General features: G+C 38.5%; 1 protein-coding gene across 1 annotated transcript; it reads left to right on the top strand.

The window, feature by feature from the left end:
• Positions 1–424: 424 nt before the first annotated feature.
• Positions 425–17408, top strand: LOC126375296 (N-acetylneuraminate lyase-like). The gene is made up of 7 exons (XM_050022235.1): positions 425–638; positions 2672–2801; positions 5610–5752; positions 6915–7083; positions 14234–14379; positions 15016–15187; positions 16515–17408. The coding sequence occupies exons 1-7, from the start codon at positions 462–464 to the stop codon at positions 16661–16663; spliced, it is 1086 nt and encodes a 361-aa protein (XP_049878192.1). The 5' UTR covers positions 425–461; the 3' UTR covers positions 16664–17408.
• The last annotated feature ends 1204 nt before the right edge of the window (positions 17409–18612 follow it).

Genomic DNA, 18612 nt, shown 5'->3' with positions numbered 1-18612 from the left:
TTTTTTAAAGAACGTCTAGCCCTGTGCCAAGGTTTTTCTTGCAGCTTCTCTTCCCCGGCTAAGATACAGGTTGTGAGTAGCTGCAGTAGTTTTAGGCGGATGAGACGTTCGTTATGTAAAAATTGACGATTCAAACTGTAACTATGTTACCTACTGAATAAAGATATTTTTTTGAATTCGAATTTGGACCGTCTCACAAAGCGATTTCGACAATGTTCCCTTCGGGAATCGAACCCGGACCTCTAGATCGTGAGCCCGACGCTCTAACCACTAGTCCACGGAAGCTGCTCTTATGTATGTATGCAGTTAAAAATACCATTGAAAAGTAAAAGGTTGCCACCACCACAGTCTCGACGTCGCATCACGTGCTTTCAAGTAAAACCGTATCTAGTTACCTCTCAGTATTATAAAAACTTAACAGTGAGAAGCCAGTGTTAAGATCCCAGCTTATCTATATTTTAATGAATATATGTTGCAAATTGTTTACATGCATATATAATAGTACAAAGGCTATATTTAAATATATAAATATGACGTTTTTTGTGTATTTAGGAGTGTGCATATTCTTCGGTGTAATATTTCAAAATGCGAACGGATTTACTTTATCAAAGGACAAGGGGAATACTCGTAGTTCAAAGGTAAATAATGTACCTATATTGTATCATATGTTTATATCCCCTCCGGTTGATTGAGGGCAGGCCTGTGCCCAGCAGTGGGACGTATATAGGGTGTTTATGTTATGTTTAGACCGCAATATATGAAGAAAAAAACGGTATCACAAAATTACTTAACAATAAAACAAATATTTTTATATCTGCTTCTAAGCAGTTAAAATCCCTTGTTTATACAGTTTTTTAGATTTCATACTTTTTAGCATGCGCACGTAGTGATCTGTAACCGGGTAGGCAAACACAAAGCTATTGGTACTAATTTGTAGAGAAAGCGGTTTAGTCAATAAATAGTGAATTCAAAACTAGGGTTCACTTATAAAGCATATAATAAAATTCAAGTGCTGTTTGTTTATCTTGCTAAAACTCGTGAATATCTGGGCCAATTAGGCTATTTTTGGTTTTGAAATGTTTGGCTTACACCAGGGAAGGTTCATACCGTAATAAACATCGGAACACCAGCATAAATAAATCGTGAGAAATATGAAAAAATATGGAAAAGGGAAACGAATTTCACCGGCTCATCTAGGGTAATATAGAAATGTGTAGGACTGTACAAACAGTAAACTGCACAGAAATATGAACCTCTGATCAATTCAGCTTTTTAGGAAGCTTTCTATAAGTACTAAACTTAACCTTTAAGCCTACAAATTATACTTTACGTAAAGTATAAGAATCATCATCACCCTAGCGTTATCCCGTTTTCATAGGGCCCACTTCCCTAACCTGAAGATTGACAGGTCCAGTTTTTTACAAGAGAAAATTCCTGTCTGACCTTCCAACCCGCGAAGGGAAAACCTGCCCAATACAGGTTAGGTTGTGACCTATGTGTGTAGATATGTGTATCTACGAAACGCATTTCTCGGGTAGGTATGTGGGTTTTCTCACCATGTTTTTCCTTCAACGCTGAGCACGTGATAATTATTTATGATCCAAACATGAATTCGAAAAACGATTTCGAAAATCATAGGTTTGTGTCCGTGCTGACAGTTAAGCGATCTTCCAACTGGGCTAGGAATATTAGTTATTCATAGCAACAAACACTGCCTCTTTCCATATAATATCTTAATATATATCTTTATTTGTACCATTCCTTGTTTATTGAAAATGTCTCCTTTACGTTTTTGAACTCTTTACGTGTGGCGAATTTATACTCTTTTGTATACTCTCTTTGGTTTTCTGTGATGATTGACTATTATACTAATGACATTCTTTTTGTGCTTGACTTTGAAATTTTGCAAGACGAATATCAACAATGTGTAATACTTGTAGCAATGTTGAGTTTTTTTTTATTAATAGCCCGTTTATTTTGAAATTCCATCCTTTCGCATAATTTTGCTGTCCGATAACAATTGAAAAGGAGTTACTTCATATACGTTAATAGTCCTTTTTAGAATAATAAAGTTTTAAAGATATGGAATACAAAAAACTTAACATGAATGCGTTAAAATATGAATTTAATAATTATAGAACTTTTAAATCTACTTCAAAACCATACTTCTAATATTCGAGTAAAAAATAATGATACTTTAGGTCACTTACATACTTTAATTTTACATTACAAACCTAGAGGACTTTTCGATACGAAGTCCTGAGGATAATCGTGAGCCGTGTGGTGACTGGTAATCAGCTATTCGCCTTTGTACTGGTCCAACATGATGCAGTGTTTAATAGACGTTTTCTAGCCGAGACATGTTTTTTCCTTCTAGCCCAGTAGAGAAGGATAAACTTTTATTGAAAATAAGCGATGTATTCGCTTACCTGTTAATTTTATAAAGTTATAGTACATAATCTGTGGTCCTGTGGGGCAGTTTTACTAACACAGTTGGCTCGACCTTTTTGGACGGCGATACAGCTAACCACCTATCACGTTGGTCTAACAAAAAGGTCAGTGAGGTGTACTTAGTTCATCTTGCGATGGACGTACCTCTGACTACCCCAATTGGGATATAGTCGTGAGCTTGTTATGTTATCGTACTAAAATGAAGTTATTTCTTCTGCAGGTTCCATTCAATGTCACTGGATTGATGCCGGCGGTTTTCACAGCATTCAATGACGACCAAAGTATAAACTTCGACGTGATTCCATCGTATGTTGATTATCTCGCCAATAAAGGAACGAAAAGTGTACTGGGTAGGTAAAATCCTCTTATATGCAATCATCATCATCATCACCAGCCCATTAACGTCCCCACTGCAGGGGCACGGGCCTTCCCTATGGATGGATAGGGAGATCGGCCCTTAAACCACCACGCGGGCCCAGTGCGGATTGGTGGTTATTAACGACTGCTAATGCAACCGGGACCAACGGGGCTCACATTCCGGAGGTCCCGGGTTCAATAACCGGTGGGGACATATCACAAAAATCACGTTGTGATTCCTAGTTTGGTTAGGACATTACAGGCTGATCACCTGATTGTCCGAAGGTAAGACCATCTGTGCTTCGGAAGCCACGTTATCCCGTTGGTCCCTGTTACTACTTACTGATGTAAGTAAGTCGTCGTTACATGAGTCATCACCGGGTGAGAGCCTTCAGCGCTCCCCATTTGTTCGGCCAAGTAGTTAATGCCATCTGCAATAAGTCACGTCAAAAAAAAACATGAGTCATGTCAGGGGCCTTTAGCGACTCAAATCGTAACCCGATCACCAGGATGTGTAGGAAGAAACCTGTCACCAGGGTTGATGGGTTGGCCACCTCACAACCAACACGATAGAAGAAGAAAACGCCATTTTGCGTCAATGACCGTACAAAGCGGTACTCAGGCGTGTTATTTATGCAACAGCAGCTGGCATTGACATCGAAGGCGTCTACTTAATTCGATACACGTCTCCGTAGAGTAGAAACACACCCCGGACACTTCATACAAACAACCTCGATTTACACAGACACAACCTCGATTTACGCCTTTCAACTGTTTTAAGACAGTAGTTAAACAAAAACTATACAAAAAAGGTTATTATAAAGTTAGTGATTATTTAGAAGATATGAATGCATGGGATTAACTGTCTGAGAACTGATACTAGGCAGCTAAATTACTCAATTGTATACCAATATTTTATGTTTTTTTTTTAAAGAACGTCTAGGGCCCTATGCCGAGGTTTTTCTTGCAGCTTCTTTTCCCCGGTTATACAGGTTGTGATTTTTTTTTTTTTGACGTGACTTATTGTAGATTTGCCGCAGATGGCATTAACTACTTGGCCGGAACAGGTTGTGAGAAGCTGCAGTAGTTTTAGGCGGATGAGACGTTCGTTATGTAAAATTGACGATTCAAAGTGTAACTATGTTACCTATTGAATAAAGATATTTTTAAATTTGAATTTGAATTGAACTACACATTGACGTTATTGTACGCGCGCATCTGTATCTGTGACGTCTGACGCTACATGGTTGAAGATTAAATGGCCGAGGGGGGGGTGAGGTAAACCTAGTTCAGCCGTTGATCAGCGGAGAGCTGCCGTTCTGTACGGCCACGAGCATTAATATGTATACACTTTGGTACTATGTCACATTAATTTTTTCACAAATTGAACTGTAAGTCTCACTAAATGTCAAATATGTAAGTGCGACAGAGTCCTAAAGTGGGTACATTATATTGCTCATGATTGTACGTAGTATTATTCCTTATTATTTGGTGGAAGTTTACGTCGGGCTTTGTTCCGCTTTGAGAAGACTCTCTTTACATATTGTCAAAAAACAAACTAAGCAACAATTAGCTTCAGCCTTTTCGTTTAGTTTTGTAATCATTTTCATTGTGTATTTAGGGGCCTAATTGCCAGTGTAGTCCTGTGGTTCATTGGCTTGTTTCTCAAACGGGGAGCATCGGTTCGTACCAATGCAGTTTTCACTAACACATTTGCGTCAACCATTCTTCTTCTTCTTATCGTGTGGGTTGTGAGGTGGAATACTAGCCTCATCAACCCTGGTGTCAGGGTTACTATTGAGCCGCCAAAGGCCCCTGACATGGCTCATGTAACGACTACTTACTTACATCAGTAAGTAGTAACCGGGACCAACGGCTTAACGTGCCTTCCGAAGCACGGATCATCTTACTTTCGGACAATCAGGTGATCAGCCTGTAATGTCCTAACCAAACTAGGGATCACAAAGTGAATTTTGTGATATGTCCCCACCGGGATTCGAACCCGGGGCCTCCGGATCGTGAGTCCAACGCTCAACCACTGGACCACAGAGGCCGTTATAGACGGCGATACGGCTCACCATCTATCACGTTGGTCTAACAGAAAGTTCGATGAGGTGCGGGTACTTAGTTCATCTTGCGTTGGATGTACCTCTGACTACCCCGATTGGGACATAGTCGTGAACTTATGTTATATTGTTATGATTTGTGTCTATGTGCAAAACGTTTAGTATATATTAAGGACCAAGTATAGGGTATTCGACTTACATAAACAGCCTATACACCTCCCACTGCTGGGCACAGGCCTCCCCTCAATCAACCGGAGGGGATATGGAGCATACTCCACCACGCTGCTCCACTGCGGCTTGGTGGAGGTGTTTTTACGGCTAATAGCCGGGACCAACGGCAACGGCTTAACGTGCCCTCCGAAGCACGGAATGATCTTACTTTTTCGGATAATCAGGTGATTCGAGCTTGAAAAGTCCTTACCAAACAAAGGACAATCTCACAAAGTGATTTCGACAATGTTCCCATCGGGAATCGAATCCGGACCTCCAGATCGTGAGCGTTAGTCTAACCACTAGACCACGGAGGCTGTAAGACCACGGACTTTTCGACTTATTTTAGATTTCTATTTATGAATTAAGTAACAATGATTACAATGTTTGACTGCTTTTATTGATGATGTCACAGGACAGTATTTCCACACAAACTCCAAAGAAAACTTTCGCTTGGACGTTTCGTAAAAAGTATCTCAATTGACTAGGTTATGAAGTAGCGTATTGTATCTTCCTTATTTCCAGTGGGTGGTACATCGGGGGAGCACGTGCAGCTGAGTGTTGCTGACAGACGGAAATTGATTGGATTGTGGAGGGACGCGACCCGCGGCAGAATGCACATGCAGGCGCAGATCGGCGGCGCGCCGTATTCTGACGTCATCGACTTGGTGAGGCCACTAGCAATAACAACGCCGAAATCGCGTGCGGCGCGATTAAAAATCATACATAATCACACGCACGCACCATCGCACGCACGCACCATCGCACGCACGCACCATCGCACGCACGCACTATCGCACACACGCCCGCACGCATGCACACACACACTATGTGTCACACACACACTATGTGTCACACACACAAACTAGCCTTTGTCATAGGAAAAAAATTAACTTATAAGAAATGAGAGTGTTGGTTTGCTCTTCTGAATTATTGAGCCCAAGTATTTTTTTTTTTATACATTAAATTCTAATTCGAGGAGGAGCTCAGTGGCGCAGCGGTAAACGCGCTCGGTCTGCGATTGTTGAAGTTAAGCAACTTTCGCAAAGGCCGGTCATAGGATGGGTAACCACAAAAAAAAGTTTTCATCTCGAGCTCCTCCGTGCTTCGGAAGGCACGTTAAGCCGTTGGTCCCGACTGCATTAACAGTCGTTAATAACCATCAATCCGCACTGGGCATCCATAGGGAAGGCCCGTGCCTCAGCAGTGGGGACGTTAATGGGCTAATGATGAAATTCTAATTCAGAATATTTATTTCGGAAACTAATCCATATTATGTTTGTATCATAATGCCACACACACATACACACACACACACAAATACACATTAGTGTCAGAGGTCCTAATCCAGGATTGGGCTCTATACCACTGTATTCGACTTTATTTTAGTTTAAATTCATGTTTGAATCATAGACAATTGATATCACGTGGTTTCTAGGATAGCGGCAATAGGCTCGCACCAAAGACTTGTCAAATGCGCATTCTCTCGACGCGACGCCGTCGCGACGGCAGGAATTTAGTGATCCTCATTATCATTGAAATTATATCATTAAGTTTCTTAACCGTACACTCATAGCTTCATAGGACACCTTACCCTAGTGATGAGCACAGATTATATTAAATTTTATTTACTTATTACAAACGGCATTTGGCAACAACAATATATGTAAACTGTCTACCTTTAGAGGTCACATGAAGGTCAAATAAAGTGATTTGTGAGCTAAGAATAGAGAAATAAAGCTAACTAAGACGAAATCTCGAAAAGGTTTTAGAATTAGCGTAACTTTTTTTTTCTTATATACCCAGTAGTGGATGTTTCTTACTTTGCAGGCTAGCTACAGCGCCGAAATCGGAGTGGATTCTGTACTGGTCCTACCTGATGTGTATAATAAGCCGAGCTCAGTGGCTGACCTGGTGTTCTACATAGGACAGGTGGCTCAAAGCGTGCCGGAACTACCAGTTTTTTACTATAATTATCCAAAACATACCCACGTTGAGAGTAAGTATTACGCTTCGTTTAATACGGCCTTCATGGTGCAGTGGTTGAGCGTTGGGCTCATGATCCGGAGGCCCCGGGTTCGAAACCCTGTGGAGACATATTAGAAAAATCAGTTTGTGATCCCTAGTTAGTTGTAGACATCACAGCCTGGTCACCTGATTGTCCGAAAGGAAGATAATCCGTGCTTCGGAAGGCACATTAAGCTGTGAGTCCCGGTCACTACTTGCTGATGTAAGTAAGTAGTCGTTATATATGAGTCATTTCAAGGTCCGGAGATGTATGTATACAGGGTGTTAGTGACATCATAACGAAACTTTGAGGGATAGATAGATAAAATACTTTATTGAACACAATGGACACAAAATACAGAGACAAGAACAACATATACAGGAAATCACAACAGGCGGCCCTATTGCTCATGCAGCAATTTCTTCTAGGCAACCTATGACTCAGACCATGATTCTAAGTTGATACTAAGTGGAATTTTGCGTCGCAAAAGTATGGAACTGAAAAAAAAAACACTTATGAATTTTCCGACAGGAATATGGACTTCCTCTTCCATTCATTTCTGTCAGTCCTCATCTCTATAGGGACGTTCGTCGTAGGGAGACAACTGAAACTACCAAGTGCTGAATACATACTGACTTTATTCATAATCACATAATCATTATAGTGGCGTTTGGTGCTACACTGCACCTTCCCTGAGGGGGAAAAGAAAACAATAATACTATTATTTGTTTTCTGTTTCATAGATTACAATACAATTGGTATATAGGGTTATACAGTAACATAATATATCTTAAGTGACATCATTATTACAATACGAGTAAGCACGAGTACATACTTGATTCTCTTTAAGTACAGTTAGAGAGAAAACATAATTATTATAAGATATACATTGCATGTTATAATGCTGTTTTTTAATAAGTATATCGGTTATACACGTTGATTATCTATATCGATTATATAGTTTTTATATATTGGTATAGGTTTTCTATTTCACAACCATGGTACCACATAACATTATAACTATGCCTATATATACTTACCTATTAGTAGTAGAGACTTATTTATAACATAGTCCTGTTTTCTTTTCTTAACTAGCTTACATTAGATTGCATATCGCTTTGTGCGATTTTTGTGTACAATTTCAGGGTTTCCCTTTTTTAATATTTTGACATTGGGACCCATATCCTCCAAAACTAGATAGGGACCGGTATAAATACAGTCTAATTTGGTTCCTGTCTCATTTTTTAATAATACATAGTCATCATTTCTATAAGTTACCGGCCTAGCTGTAACATCGTAAATACATTTTCGTTGTAACTTACTTGCTATTAAATTATTTCTAGCATCTTTCTGAGCAGTCTGGAGCCTGTACTTTAACTCGAGTGGGTAACTGTCGTGACTGTACAAGGGATCTACGTCACCAGTAATCAAATTACATGGTATTGTACACGACTTACCGAATACTAGCTCGTGCGGAGTGTACTTGGTCTCGCTGTGCACGGTGTTGTTATACGAGAAGCACCAGTACGGGACCCAGCTACTCCATGTGTTCGCTTTATTTTCGCACTGTATTCTCAAATACGCACCCATCGATTTATGCGTATTTTCCAACGCTCCGATTGACTCGTGGTGGTAAGCTGTTGATGTCAGGTGGTTGATCTTGAGTAACTCACATACCTGTTTCATCGTTGATGAGATAAACTCTGTACCTCGGTCCGTACCTATTTGCTGTGGAATTCCATATCGTAGCACGAAATTATTGACAAATGATTGTGCCACTGTGACTGCATCCTTTGACTGTAAGGGATAAGCTTCTACAAATTTTGAGAGTTCGCATTGCAATGTTAAGATATAAGTGTTGTTATCATCATCTTTAGGTAATGGTCCTACAACATCAAGAAAAACCTTTTCAAAAGCATAGTTTGCTGTACTTGTTATTTCCATCGGTTGTTTTGTTTTAATTGAATGTTTTTGTGTTTTACATTTGGCACACTTGGACACGAATTCGCGAATATTGCTATCCATACCTGGCCAATAGTAGAACTTTTTAATGTTGTTTGTCATTCGTCTAATGCCCGCGTGGCCACTAGTGGGCAGTAGATGAAAGTCATTAATAACTACGCGTATATCATCTTTATTGTGTAACCTCTGTACATTTCTTAAAACGCATAGTCGTGGACCGGTCCAATCTTTCCTATTCTTTATTTCCTCTGAAATTCCCGCTACAAAATCTCTATTATTTTCATTTTTTAATACGCAAATATCCCGTATTAGTAGTCTTTTACATAAAATAGACAAATCTCTCACCAATACGTCTCGCGTGATTGATGATCGAGATAGGCTATTGAAAAATATACACGACATACTTGGAACATACAAAAAATATTTTGACCTCTCTTTTATTAATCCATCTTTTTCCAGCGTTAATATTTTCCTATTTGTTGTTAATGATAATTCCGTCATTTCTTTTGGTTTTTTAATAATGTCCACAACCTTTGGTTGATCAGGCCTCAAGTCTGGGAAATTATTAACAACCCTATTATCTGACGTTGTCTGCTTACCCTGTAGTTCACGAATACGCCTCGCTTGCGCTCGGGTTACTACATTCATAACATGCTCATTCATGGTTTTCAACTCATCTGACGTCAAGTTTATGCGTGATAAGGTATCTGCTGCGGAATTTTGTTTGCCTTTTATATACTCTATGTAAAAATTGTATTCTTCTAACTGCAATCTGAATTTTAGTAATCTGCTTGATGGATCACGCATTCCAAACAAATACACTAACGGCCTATGATCAGTTTGAATTTTGAAACGTCTTCCGTATAAATAAGGGCGGAAGTACTTCACGCTCCATACTATCGATAATAACTCCTTTTCGATAGTAGGGTAGTTTCTTTCGGCTCTATTTAAACTACGACTTGCGTAAGCTACGGGTCGCCCATCGCTGTTGGTAAGTACCGCTCCTACAGCTATACCTGAAGCATCCGTTTGTAAAACAAATTCATTGCTCTCTGAGAAGTTAGGATACTGTAATACCGGAGGATGGGTTAGTGAATGTTTAAGTTCTTGAAATGATTGCTCACAGTCATCTGTCCATCTAAACGGAACATTTTTGCAACATAATTTGTTTAAAGAAACTGCCTTTTGCGCAAAATTCGGAATGAATTTTCGGTAATAGTTGGCGAAGGCGACAAACCGCTTTACGTCATCGGTGTTTTGTGGTTGCGGATAATTTTCTAACACTCTTGATTTTTCTGGGTCAGGTAATACTCCATTCTCTGATACTACATGTCCTAGATATAGAAGTTCTTTTTTCAAAAATGTACATTTGTTAGGGTTTAGTTTCAAGTTTACTTCCCTTAGCCGTGTGAAAATGTCTAATAGATTTTTGTTGTGAATATCTAAACTTCTACCGAAACATACTAAATCGTCTTGATATACCATACATTGTTCATAGTTCAAACCGGACATAGCTACAGTGATCATTCTCGAAAAGGCACTTGGGCTGGTTTTAAGGCCCATGGGAAGCCTAGTCATTTGATACTGATTTTTACTAGTAGTAAACGCGGTATATGGTCTACTATCTTTATGCAAGTTTAGTTGATAGAAACCTTGATATAAGTCTAGATGTGAAAAGTATACTGCTCCCGATAGCGAATCCAAAATATCGGATATATTTGGCAATGGAAACTTGTCATCTTTAATACACTCATTTAACTTACGGTAGTCGATGACGATTCTCCATTTTTTAGTGCCAGTATTGTCGCTTCTTTTTGGTACTAACAATAATGGACTCGACCATGCGCTTCTACATTCCTCAATTATTCCGTCTTTTAACATGCTTTCGATCTGTCTATCTATTTCCGATTTTTGAGCTTGTGGTAAGCGATATGGTTTTACATAGACTGGAGAACTATGTGTTTTTAATTCGATTGTTTGCTGGTACAGGGGGGTGGTGGTTAACTTATCTCCGTGCAAATGAAAAATATCGGGAAACTTAGCGCAGATGTTCTCAATCGATTTTTGTTCCTCTTCATTCAGACCTTCCAAGCTTAATTGATTAAATAACGATTTAACCCTATCTGCATTGATATTTGTTTTATTAAATTGGCAAACATAGTATTCTTTTAAGTTTGACGTGATTGGATAAAAATTTTTCAAGGTAATATCACTATCCCTAGTGTTCAAAATTTTGATTGGTATCTTACCATCAATCGGTCTAGATATTGTATTCGCTATAAAGACCCTTCACATACCTCCTGATTACTGACTACACAATCATCCGTTTGCATGTTACCCATACTTACGTAGTGAATTGACTCACTACGTGCCGGTATAGTCATACTAGAGTTTAACTGCCTATCGTAATAATTAAATATCAACTGTACGCATTTTTCATCTTCCGTTAATAAGTTTAAAGTACCTAGTTCGTAATTCAATGTCGCTCTATATTTTACTAAGAAATCTTGGCCTAAAATACCATCTGTATCACACGGCAAGTTTGAAAATACGTAGAACTTATGATGAAATATTTGGCCGCATGATTGTAATTTTAAATAAACATATCCATCTGATATTACGGTCCCGCCGATACCGTTTACTCGTAGCTTCGTTTTATGGATTGGAATTTGTAAACCTATCACGCAGTCACGTTTCATTACTGACAATGATGCACCGGTGTCAATTAGCCATTGGTAAGTTTGATATTCTAAACCAAATGATACTTTGTTTAGATTATTGGTCATGCAAATGTAATCATGCTCGAAAAAAATGATTCAGTGACGCTGTATTTGGTTGCTCTACTGTATCATGATTTGATGAAGAGTTATCATGACTCATTATGTGCATGTTACTATGTGCCGTAAATCTGCGATTGGAATTAGATCTACCTTTGTAGTTATTCCTATGAAATGACCCTTGTCGATACCCGAATCTCGGATTTGGTGAATATTGATTATATTGTCTGTTGTAAGGGCGTGCCCTGGCATTACCTCTTGTAGGACGGCCTGTATACAGTGGACGTCCACCGCGTCCGCCTCGACTGCCATACATCCTGTTGGAATCATTATGATTTCTACGGCGATTTTGGTACATACCTATAAATTCTCCTGAAGGAGTCGATGACGAAGCTTCTTCTTCCTGCGCGACTTGTATAGCATCCTTCAAATGCTGGAAGTCGCGAGCAGCCACTATAGTTCCCAGTCTACGGTTACGTAACCCATCGGCGAACCTCTTTATAGCCATCTTTTCATTAATTGGCCTTAGTATTTTGTAGCTGTCTGTATTTCCTTCCGACTGTGAAATTGTAAGATCGACAAATAAATCTGAAAGTTGCTTACCAAAATCTGCCACTGACTTGACGTCCTGCCTTGCCTGTTGCAGTCTCGCTTGAAGCGCTGTCGCAGCTTTTTTCGGCAGTAGAGTCTGACGCATATCCTTCAACAAATCACTGACAGACCCATACGAATTAGACAGATTTAATTTACCAGATTGGGACAAACGGGTTTTTAGTACGAAATTTATCAGACTAGCTTTTGATTCTGAGTCCAAAGTCGAACTATAATATCCGATAGCATCTATCAACTCTTTAGTATTGGCCTCGGTATCGTTCATCACCGGCATAAGGCTCAGTGCCACCTTTAAATCAAATTTAGCCATTGTGGATAATTCGCTGTCTGATGAACTTGCACTACTACTGGAATTACTAGAAGTAGTTTGCCCCAATAACCTTTGAACCTCTAAATGGACTGCATTAAAACGTACACATAAATTGCTTATTAACTCCTTTTCAGCATGGTCTACAGATGATAATATCTTACTCCAAGTACTTATGTAATTGTTATATCTGTCACTTAGTTGATTAAACTCTATTATCTTATTTCTTAATGCTTCACCTTTATTTTTCCGTCTCTTAGGACCTATTTTAATCAAATACTCTCTTACAATGGTTAATTGCTCAAGTAATTCTTCTATAAGTTCTGCCATCCATATACACTTGCAAAATTAATATAGATAGTGATATTAGTGATTACATTAGACTTTAACATTATAATTTCATACCTCATATAACCTCTCGAGTTGCCGCAGTTCACAGTTTTCGCGCTTAATTAACGTAGGGAAATTTGAGAACGATAACACTAGGGGAGGGACAGTCACCGCACTATTGCTGCACTTACACGTACTTTATCACTGATTAGGGGAAAGCGCAGGCCCAGATGAACTGCCAGGTGTTGCCTTCGCAGAGGGAAAGACGGACGACCATTATCTCTTCGCTTCCAATTCCAACTGGTATATTTCCGATTTCATCACAAATTGCTTCGCGTCGTACGTTGTTTAATGATCCATTTGTAAATAGTCCCTCTGTATGACTTGAAATAAATACAGATTTCACCTTAATCAAATTCTCACTGACGTGCTCAATACTGGTGTCGCAGTATAGAAGTTGGTGTCTGTAGCAGAATACTGTCATAAAGTTGCGTACTTGATACTGTATGTTTTCTGGAGTAATGATTGCTCGTGGCGCCATGGGTGTGAGAATTAGAAATCTTGAAGCTATACCTGTCTGTTCCTCATGATTTGGCCTTGAGCTCGGCGATCCATCCTTTTATTGCAGCTCACGACGGCGTAGCGTACGGCAAAGAAAGCCACCACTATGGACACGATGATCGCTAACGCCAACACATACCAGCTAGTACGTCCCAAATGTTCCGCCAGTATAGCGTGCCGCTGTTCTATCTCGTTGTGCTGCCCAATTTGCGTTATCACTTGATTTTGATTTTGTGTCCCGGACTCAGTTTTAGTTGCAGAGTTGCCCATTGTGGATTTTAATTTCACGAACCCGAATAAAAATGATTGACACGAGCACCGGTATCCCGAGTTCAAAGTGCATTGTGATCTATTTCGCACTCACGCTAACGGCTCCCAAATATGGGATGGCAGGGTCGCCATATAGGGACGTTCGTAGGGAGACAACTGAAACTACCAAGTGCTGAATACATACTGACTTTATTCATAATCACATAATCATTATAGTGGCGTTTGGTGCTACACTGCATCTCAATACTCACACTTTTCACACATATGTTGTATGTGAGTTTGGGTGTGTGTTATAATCTCATTTATTTGTACATGTTTTCAGTAAGTATGCCAGCTTTCGTGAAGGCGGCCACCGCTTCGATACCCAACTTTAAAGGCCTGAAGTTCACATCCAATGACCTCGTGGAAGCTGCCGAGGTTCTGAAGATTCTTGTGGATGATCAGCAGCTAATGCTTGGAGGAGAACGAGTAACTGGTCTTACTTTACTTATTGTAGATTTCCGGCAAATGGCTTTAACTACTTGCCCGGACAAATGGGGAGCGCTGAGGGCTGTCACCCGGTACAAGAATAAAATTAGGACTCTCTTCGAGAAGGGCTCTTCGAATAGTTTTTTTTATGCTTCATTATTTTTATCTTTTTTATTAATTAATTTGTAAATATTATTTAGTACTAGTTGTAAGATTTGATGGATTAATGTTATGGGCGACAGGCTGACCCCTTATCATTACAAGGTTCATCATATCCAGTTTACGACATCGTATCAACAGTGGCTGCAAGTTGTCTTTGATTATTTGATGTGGCTCTGCCTACCCCATTAGGGATTACGGGCGTGAGTTTATGTACGTATATAGTTGTGAGACCTTTTTTAAGTTTTTAATATTTATGTTTTAAAAAGTAAAAGGAAAGAGAGAAAGGGGAAGACCAAGAAGAGCTTTATGGAACAGATTAAAGAGAAGGCGAACGTCGTGTCTTATAAGGAAGTGAAGAAATTGGTCTTTGATAGAAACGAATGGAGAATGCTACACCGACAAGAGCTTGGCTCTTAAATTAGTGATGTGATGAAAAAGTAATAAGGTTTTTTACATTTTTGTTTCTTCTTTCAGCTCTTGGCGCCGGGAATTGTCCTCGGAATCAGGACGTTCCAGAGTCCAGCAAACAACTTGTTCCCTGACCTGATGGGAAATATTATATCTGCAGCTCAATGTGGGGATGTTGAGCGAGCCAGGATCTTACAAGACCAATTAACATCGGCCGTGGACAAAATATCAGAACAAGGTACTTAATTACAATTATTCTCAATGCCATACTTTAGCGACGGAAAATTTAATTTGATATCAATTCCTTCTTTTTTATCGTGTGGGTTGCGAGGTGGATTACCAACCCCATCAACCCTGGTGTCAGGGTTACTATTGAGCCGCCAAAGGCCTCTGACATGACTCATGTAACGACTACTAACCTACATCAGTAAGTAGTAACTGGGGCCAACGGTTTAACGTGCCTTCCGTAGCACGGATCATCTTTCTTTCGGACAATCAGTTTATATGAGAACTGTCACATTGACATGATATTGCGGGCAGTCTCAAAGCTGAGATTAGTTTCATATCCACTGACGACGGAGTCAGGGAAAGATCGAGTTAAAATCTTAGAATATGGGTAAAGTCCCATAGACGCAAGTAGGTATAGAATAAGCACCCGGTTAATACCCGGAATAAAAATAAACTTGCTTTACAAGTCAGTCGATTACATAAGATTACTAAATCTTTTAAGGGGCAATGGCCCCGATTCCTGCAGACACCGCCTAATTTTATCTAAAGTTATATCCGTCATTTTCATATCCGTCGAAAAGGAAAGGGACGGATGATTCACAGCTCTTCATTTTAGGAAGAATGAGTGAATGAATGAATAACCCGGGAGAATCAAAAGGTACGTCGCTGGTATGCAATCCGTTTGACGTGCTGTCTACTTAACTGTGTCGGGTTATTGACGGATGTAAAATTTTTAGACGGTTGGTTTAGATTTGTGCTTAAAATTGACGTGTGTTCCATAAATTTTATGCTTGTCGATTACCCGTCCCTTTCCTTTTGGGCGGATAAGAAAATGACAGATATAACTTAAAATAAAATTAGATGATATTTACAGGAATTAGCACCATTGTATCCGTTTTTACAATAAGATTCCCATTGACATTCAGAATTTGCCTTTCAACTGTTTTAAGACAGTAGTTAAACAAAAACTTTACAAAAAAGGTTGTTATAAAGTTAGTGATTATTTAGAAGATATGAATGCATGGGATTAACTGTCTGAGAACTGATATTAGGCAGCTAAATTACTCAATTGTATACCAATATTTTATGTTTATTTTATTATTTTTAAAGAACGTGTAGGGCCCTGTGCCGCGGTTTTTCTTGCAGCTTCTTTTCCCCGGCTATACAGGTTGTTAGAATCTGCAGTAGTTTTAGGTGGATGAGACGTTCGTTATGTAAAATTGACGATTCAAAGTGTAACCATGTTACCTATTGAAAAAATATATTTTTGAATTTGAATTTGAATTTGCACCGCAACACATTGAAACATTAATTATTGTTCTGTTAATGTTCTTCAGGTGGACGAATTGCAGCACTAAAAGTGGCCATGGAAATGGAAACTGGTCTCAAAATGGGTCCCCCCGCACTGCCCAAGAAACCTATCACTGAAGAGAACAGGAATAAAATCTTGGAAATACTAAAAATGTTTCGAGATGGAAGCCTTTGAAACATAAAAAAGATAAAAAAAATAATTGTTCATATCTGTCATGTATACGTTATGTATAGTTCAGCATTGTGTAAGTTTATGAAGTCGAAAGACAGATGATCAGGAGAGCCAGGCCAAATCGTGTAATTCAATTCCTATATTAACATAATATCGCCGCCATTTTGAAATATTACACTCATGTGATTTTCTTTAAAAAAACCTCTATTTCTTTCAATTACTTTCATTCCGGGTAAAAATTTTAATCACAATTGAATGACGCTAGATTGTCTAATGTGGTTTATTACAGTGTGATTTTTCAAAATTTCGCTTACGTCGTTTTCACTATAAGGTGACGAAATATACATCCTATTATACTCTAGAATCTGTCAAATTAGAAACAAAATAGGGTACGTCCTTAGATTCCAACTAGTCAAATCAGTTACTTTTTACTAAGTAAACTAAAAAAGAATTCGTATGAAAAAGCACACTGTGATGCCATAGAAAAACGTCATAAAAAGTCGGACCTATTATTACGTTTTTCTTTATTAAAATTCATAAATAAGTTAAATAGAAAAAGAAAAAATGTTTTTCGTATGTTTTAGATCGGTGTTTATTTAGTAATCAGAATTTCATAATTTATCTTGAACCCAATTGCACGAACAGCCACCTGCCTGTCAAATAGATCATCGTATATGTATTTTAACGGTCTGGATATTTCTGACTCTACTTTTAAATTTATGCATTATGTACTTAATATTACAATTTATACTTACGAAAGTGTCTTAGGCAGGCACCCGATAATGCAATCTTATTTTAAATATAATTTATACTTAATTGTAATTTTCTCTTTGTTTTTTATTTGGGTATAAATATTATAATTAAAATTATATTTTCTTGAACACCTAAATAAGTACGAAGGTAATGAAATATAAATAGCAACGAATTATGAAAAATAGTCACGTAGGTATAATGTTGCTGATTTCAGTAGACACCTAATTATTTTATGTTATAAGGAAGTAGGTACTGTCTTTTTCTGCCGTATTCGTTTTCGCGTCTAAAATTGTCTACTTGGCAATTTTCGGAAAGTATTTTAAAAATTACAAACGCTTATTTGTACTACTTAAAATATTTTTGAAGGAAAATTACACTTGATATTTATTTACTCGGAATAATGTGCTGAATACGTTTCTACGTAGGTATTCCTATAATTTAGTGTCACTAACACACTGGACTGGAAACGAATAAAAAAAAGCTAAGTACTTATGTATTCATTCGGATACTTATTATTCATCTTAAGAATGAAGGGTTTCATTTGTAACTTGCCAGGGACAGGACAGATTTTGATGACTTTTTTCTTTTGTAAGTAGAGGTAGTTTTTTATATCATTTGAAATCAGAAACATCTTGAGTGGGGCGAATATTTTGATCTTACAAAAAAAATATCGACATTTTTTCAAACGAAAATAGATTTAAAGGACTTTTCTGTTTCTGTACAGAGACGGTTTCCGCTGAATACCCTAAACCGTTATAATGAGCTAAATCATCCCCTTCAGTATTCGGTATGGTGCCGGTGTCACTAACACCCTGTAGGTTTAATATACAGGGTGTTAGTGACATCGCAACGAAAACTCTGAGGGAAGATTCAGACCATGAGTATGAGTTGATATCAAGTGGAATTTTCCGTCGCAAAAGTATCGAACTGAAAATATTTAAAAAAACACTACATTTTTTACGAATTTTCCGACAAGAAATTCTACTTGATATCAACTCAGGAGCATGGTTTGAATCATCCCCCTGAGTATTCGTTACGGTGTGACTTCGTAACGAATACAGAGAGGGATTATGCAGCTCATTATTCTGAGTTAATATCGAGTGGAATTTTAATTCCCAAAGTATTCTTCTTCTTCGTCGTTCCCTCACTGCTGAGGATCGCGACCACAGGTTATGGTTTTCCAAAGTATAGAATTAAAA

The sequence above is a fragment of the Pectinophora gossypiella genome, chromosome 18, assembly GCF_024362695.1.
Source record: "Pectinophora gossypiella chromosome 18, ilPecGoss1.1, whole genome shotgun sequence".
In the NCBI taxonomy this organism is placed as follows: domain Eukaryota; kingdom Metazoa; phylum Arthropoda; class Insecta; order Lepidoptera; family Gelechiidae; genus Pectinophora; species Pectinophora gossypiella.
This window is presented reverse-complemented; position numbering and strand designations above follow the sequence as displayed.

Coding starts and splice junctions, on each gene's coding strand:
- LOC126375296 (XM_050022235.1), top strand. CDS start 462: ATGAATATATGTTGCAAATTGTTTACATGCATATATAATAGTACAAAG. Junction 5,753..6,914: donor ATTCTGACGTCATCGACTTG/GTGAGGCCACTA, acceptor CTTACTTTGCAG/GCTAGCTACAGCGCCGAAAT. Junction 15,188..16,514: donor GGACAAAATATCAGAACAAG/GTACTTAATTAC, acceptor AATGTTCTTCAG/GTGGACGAATTGCAGCACTA.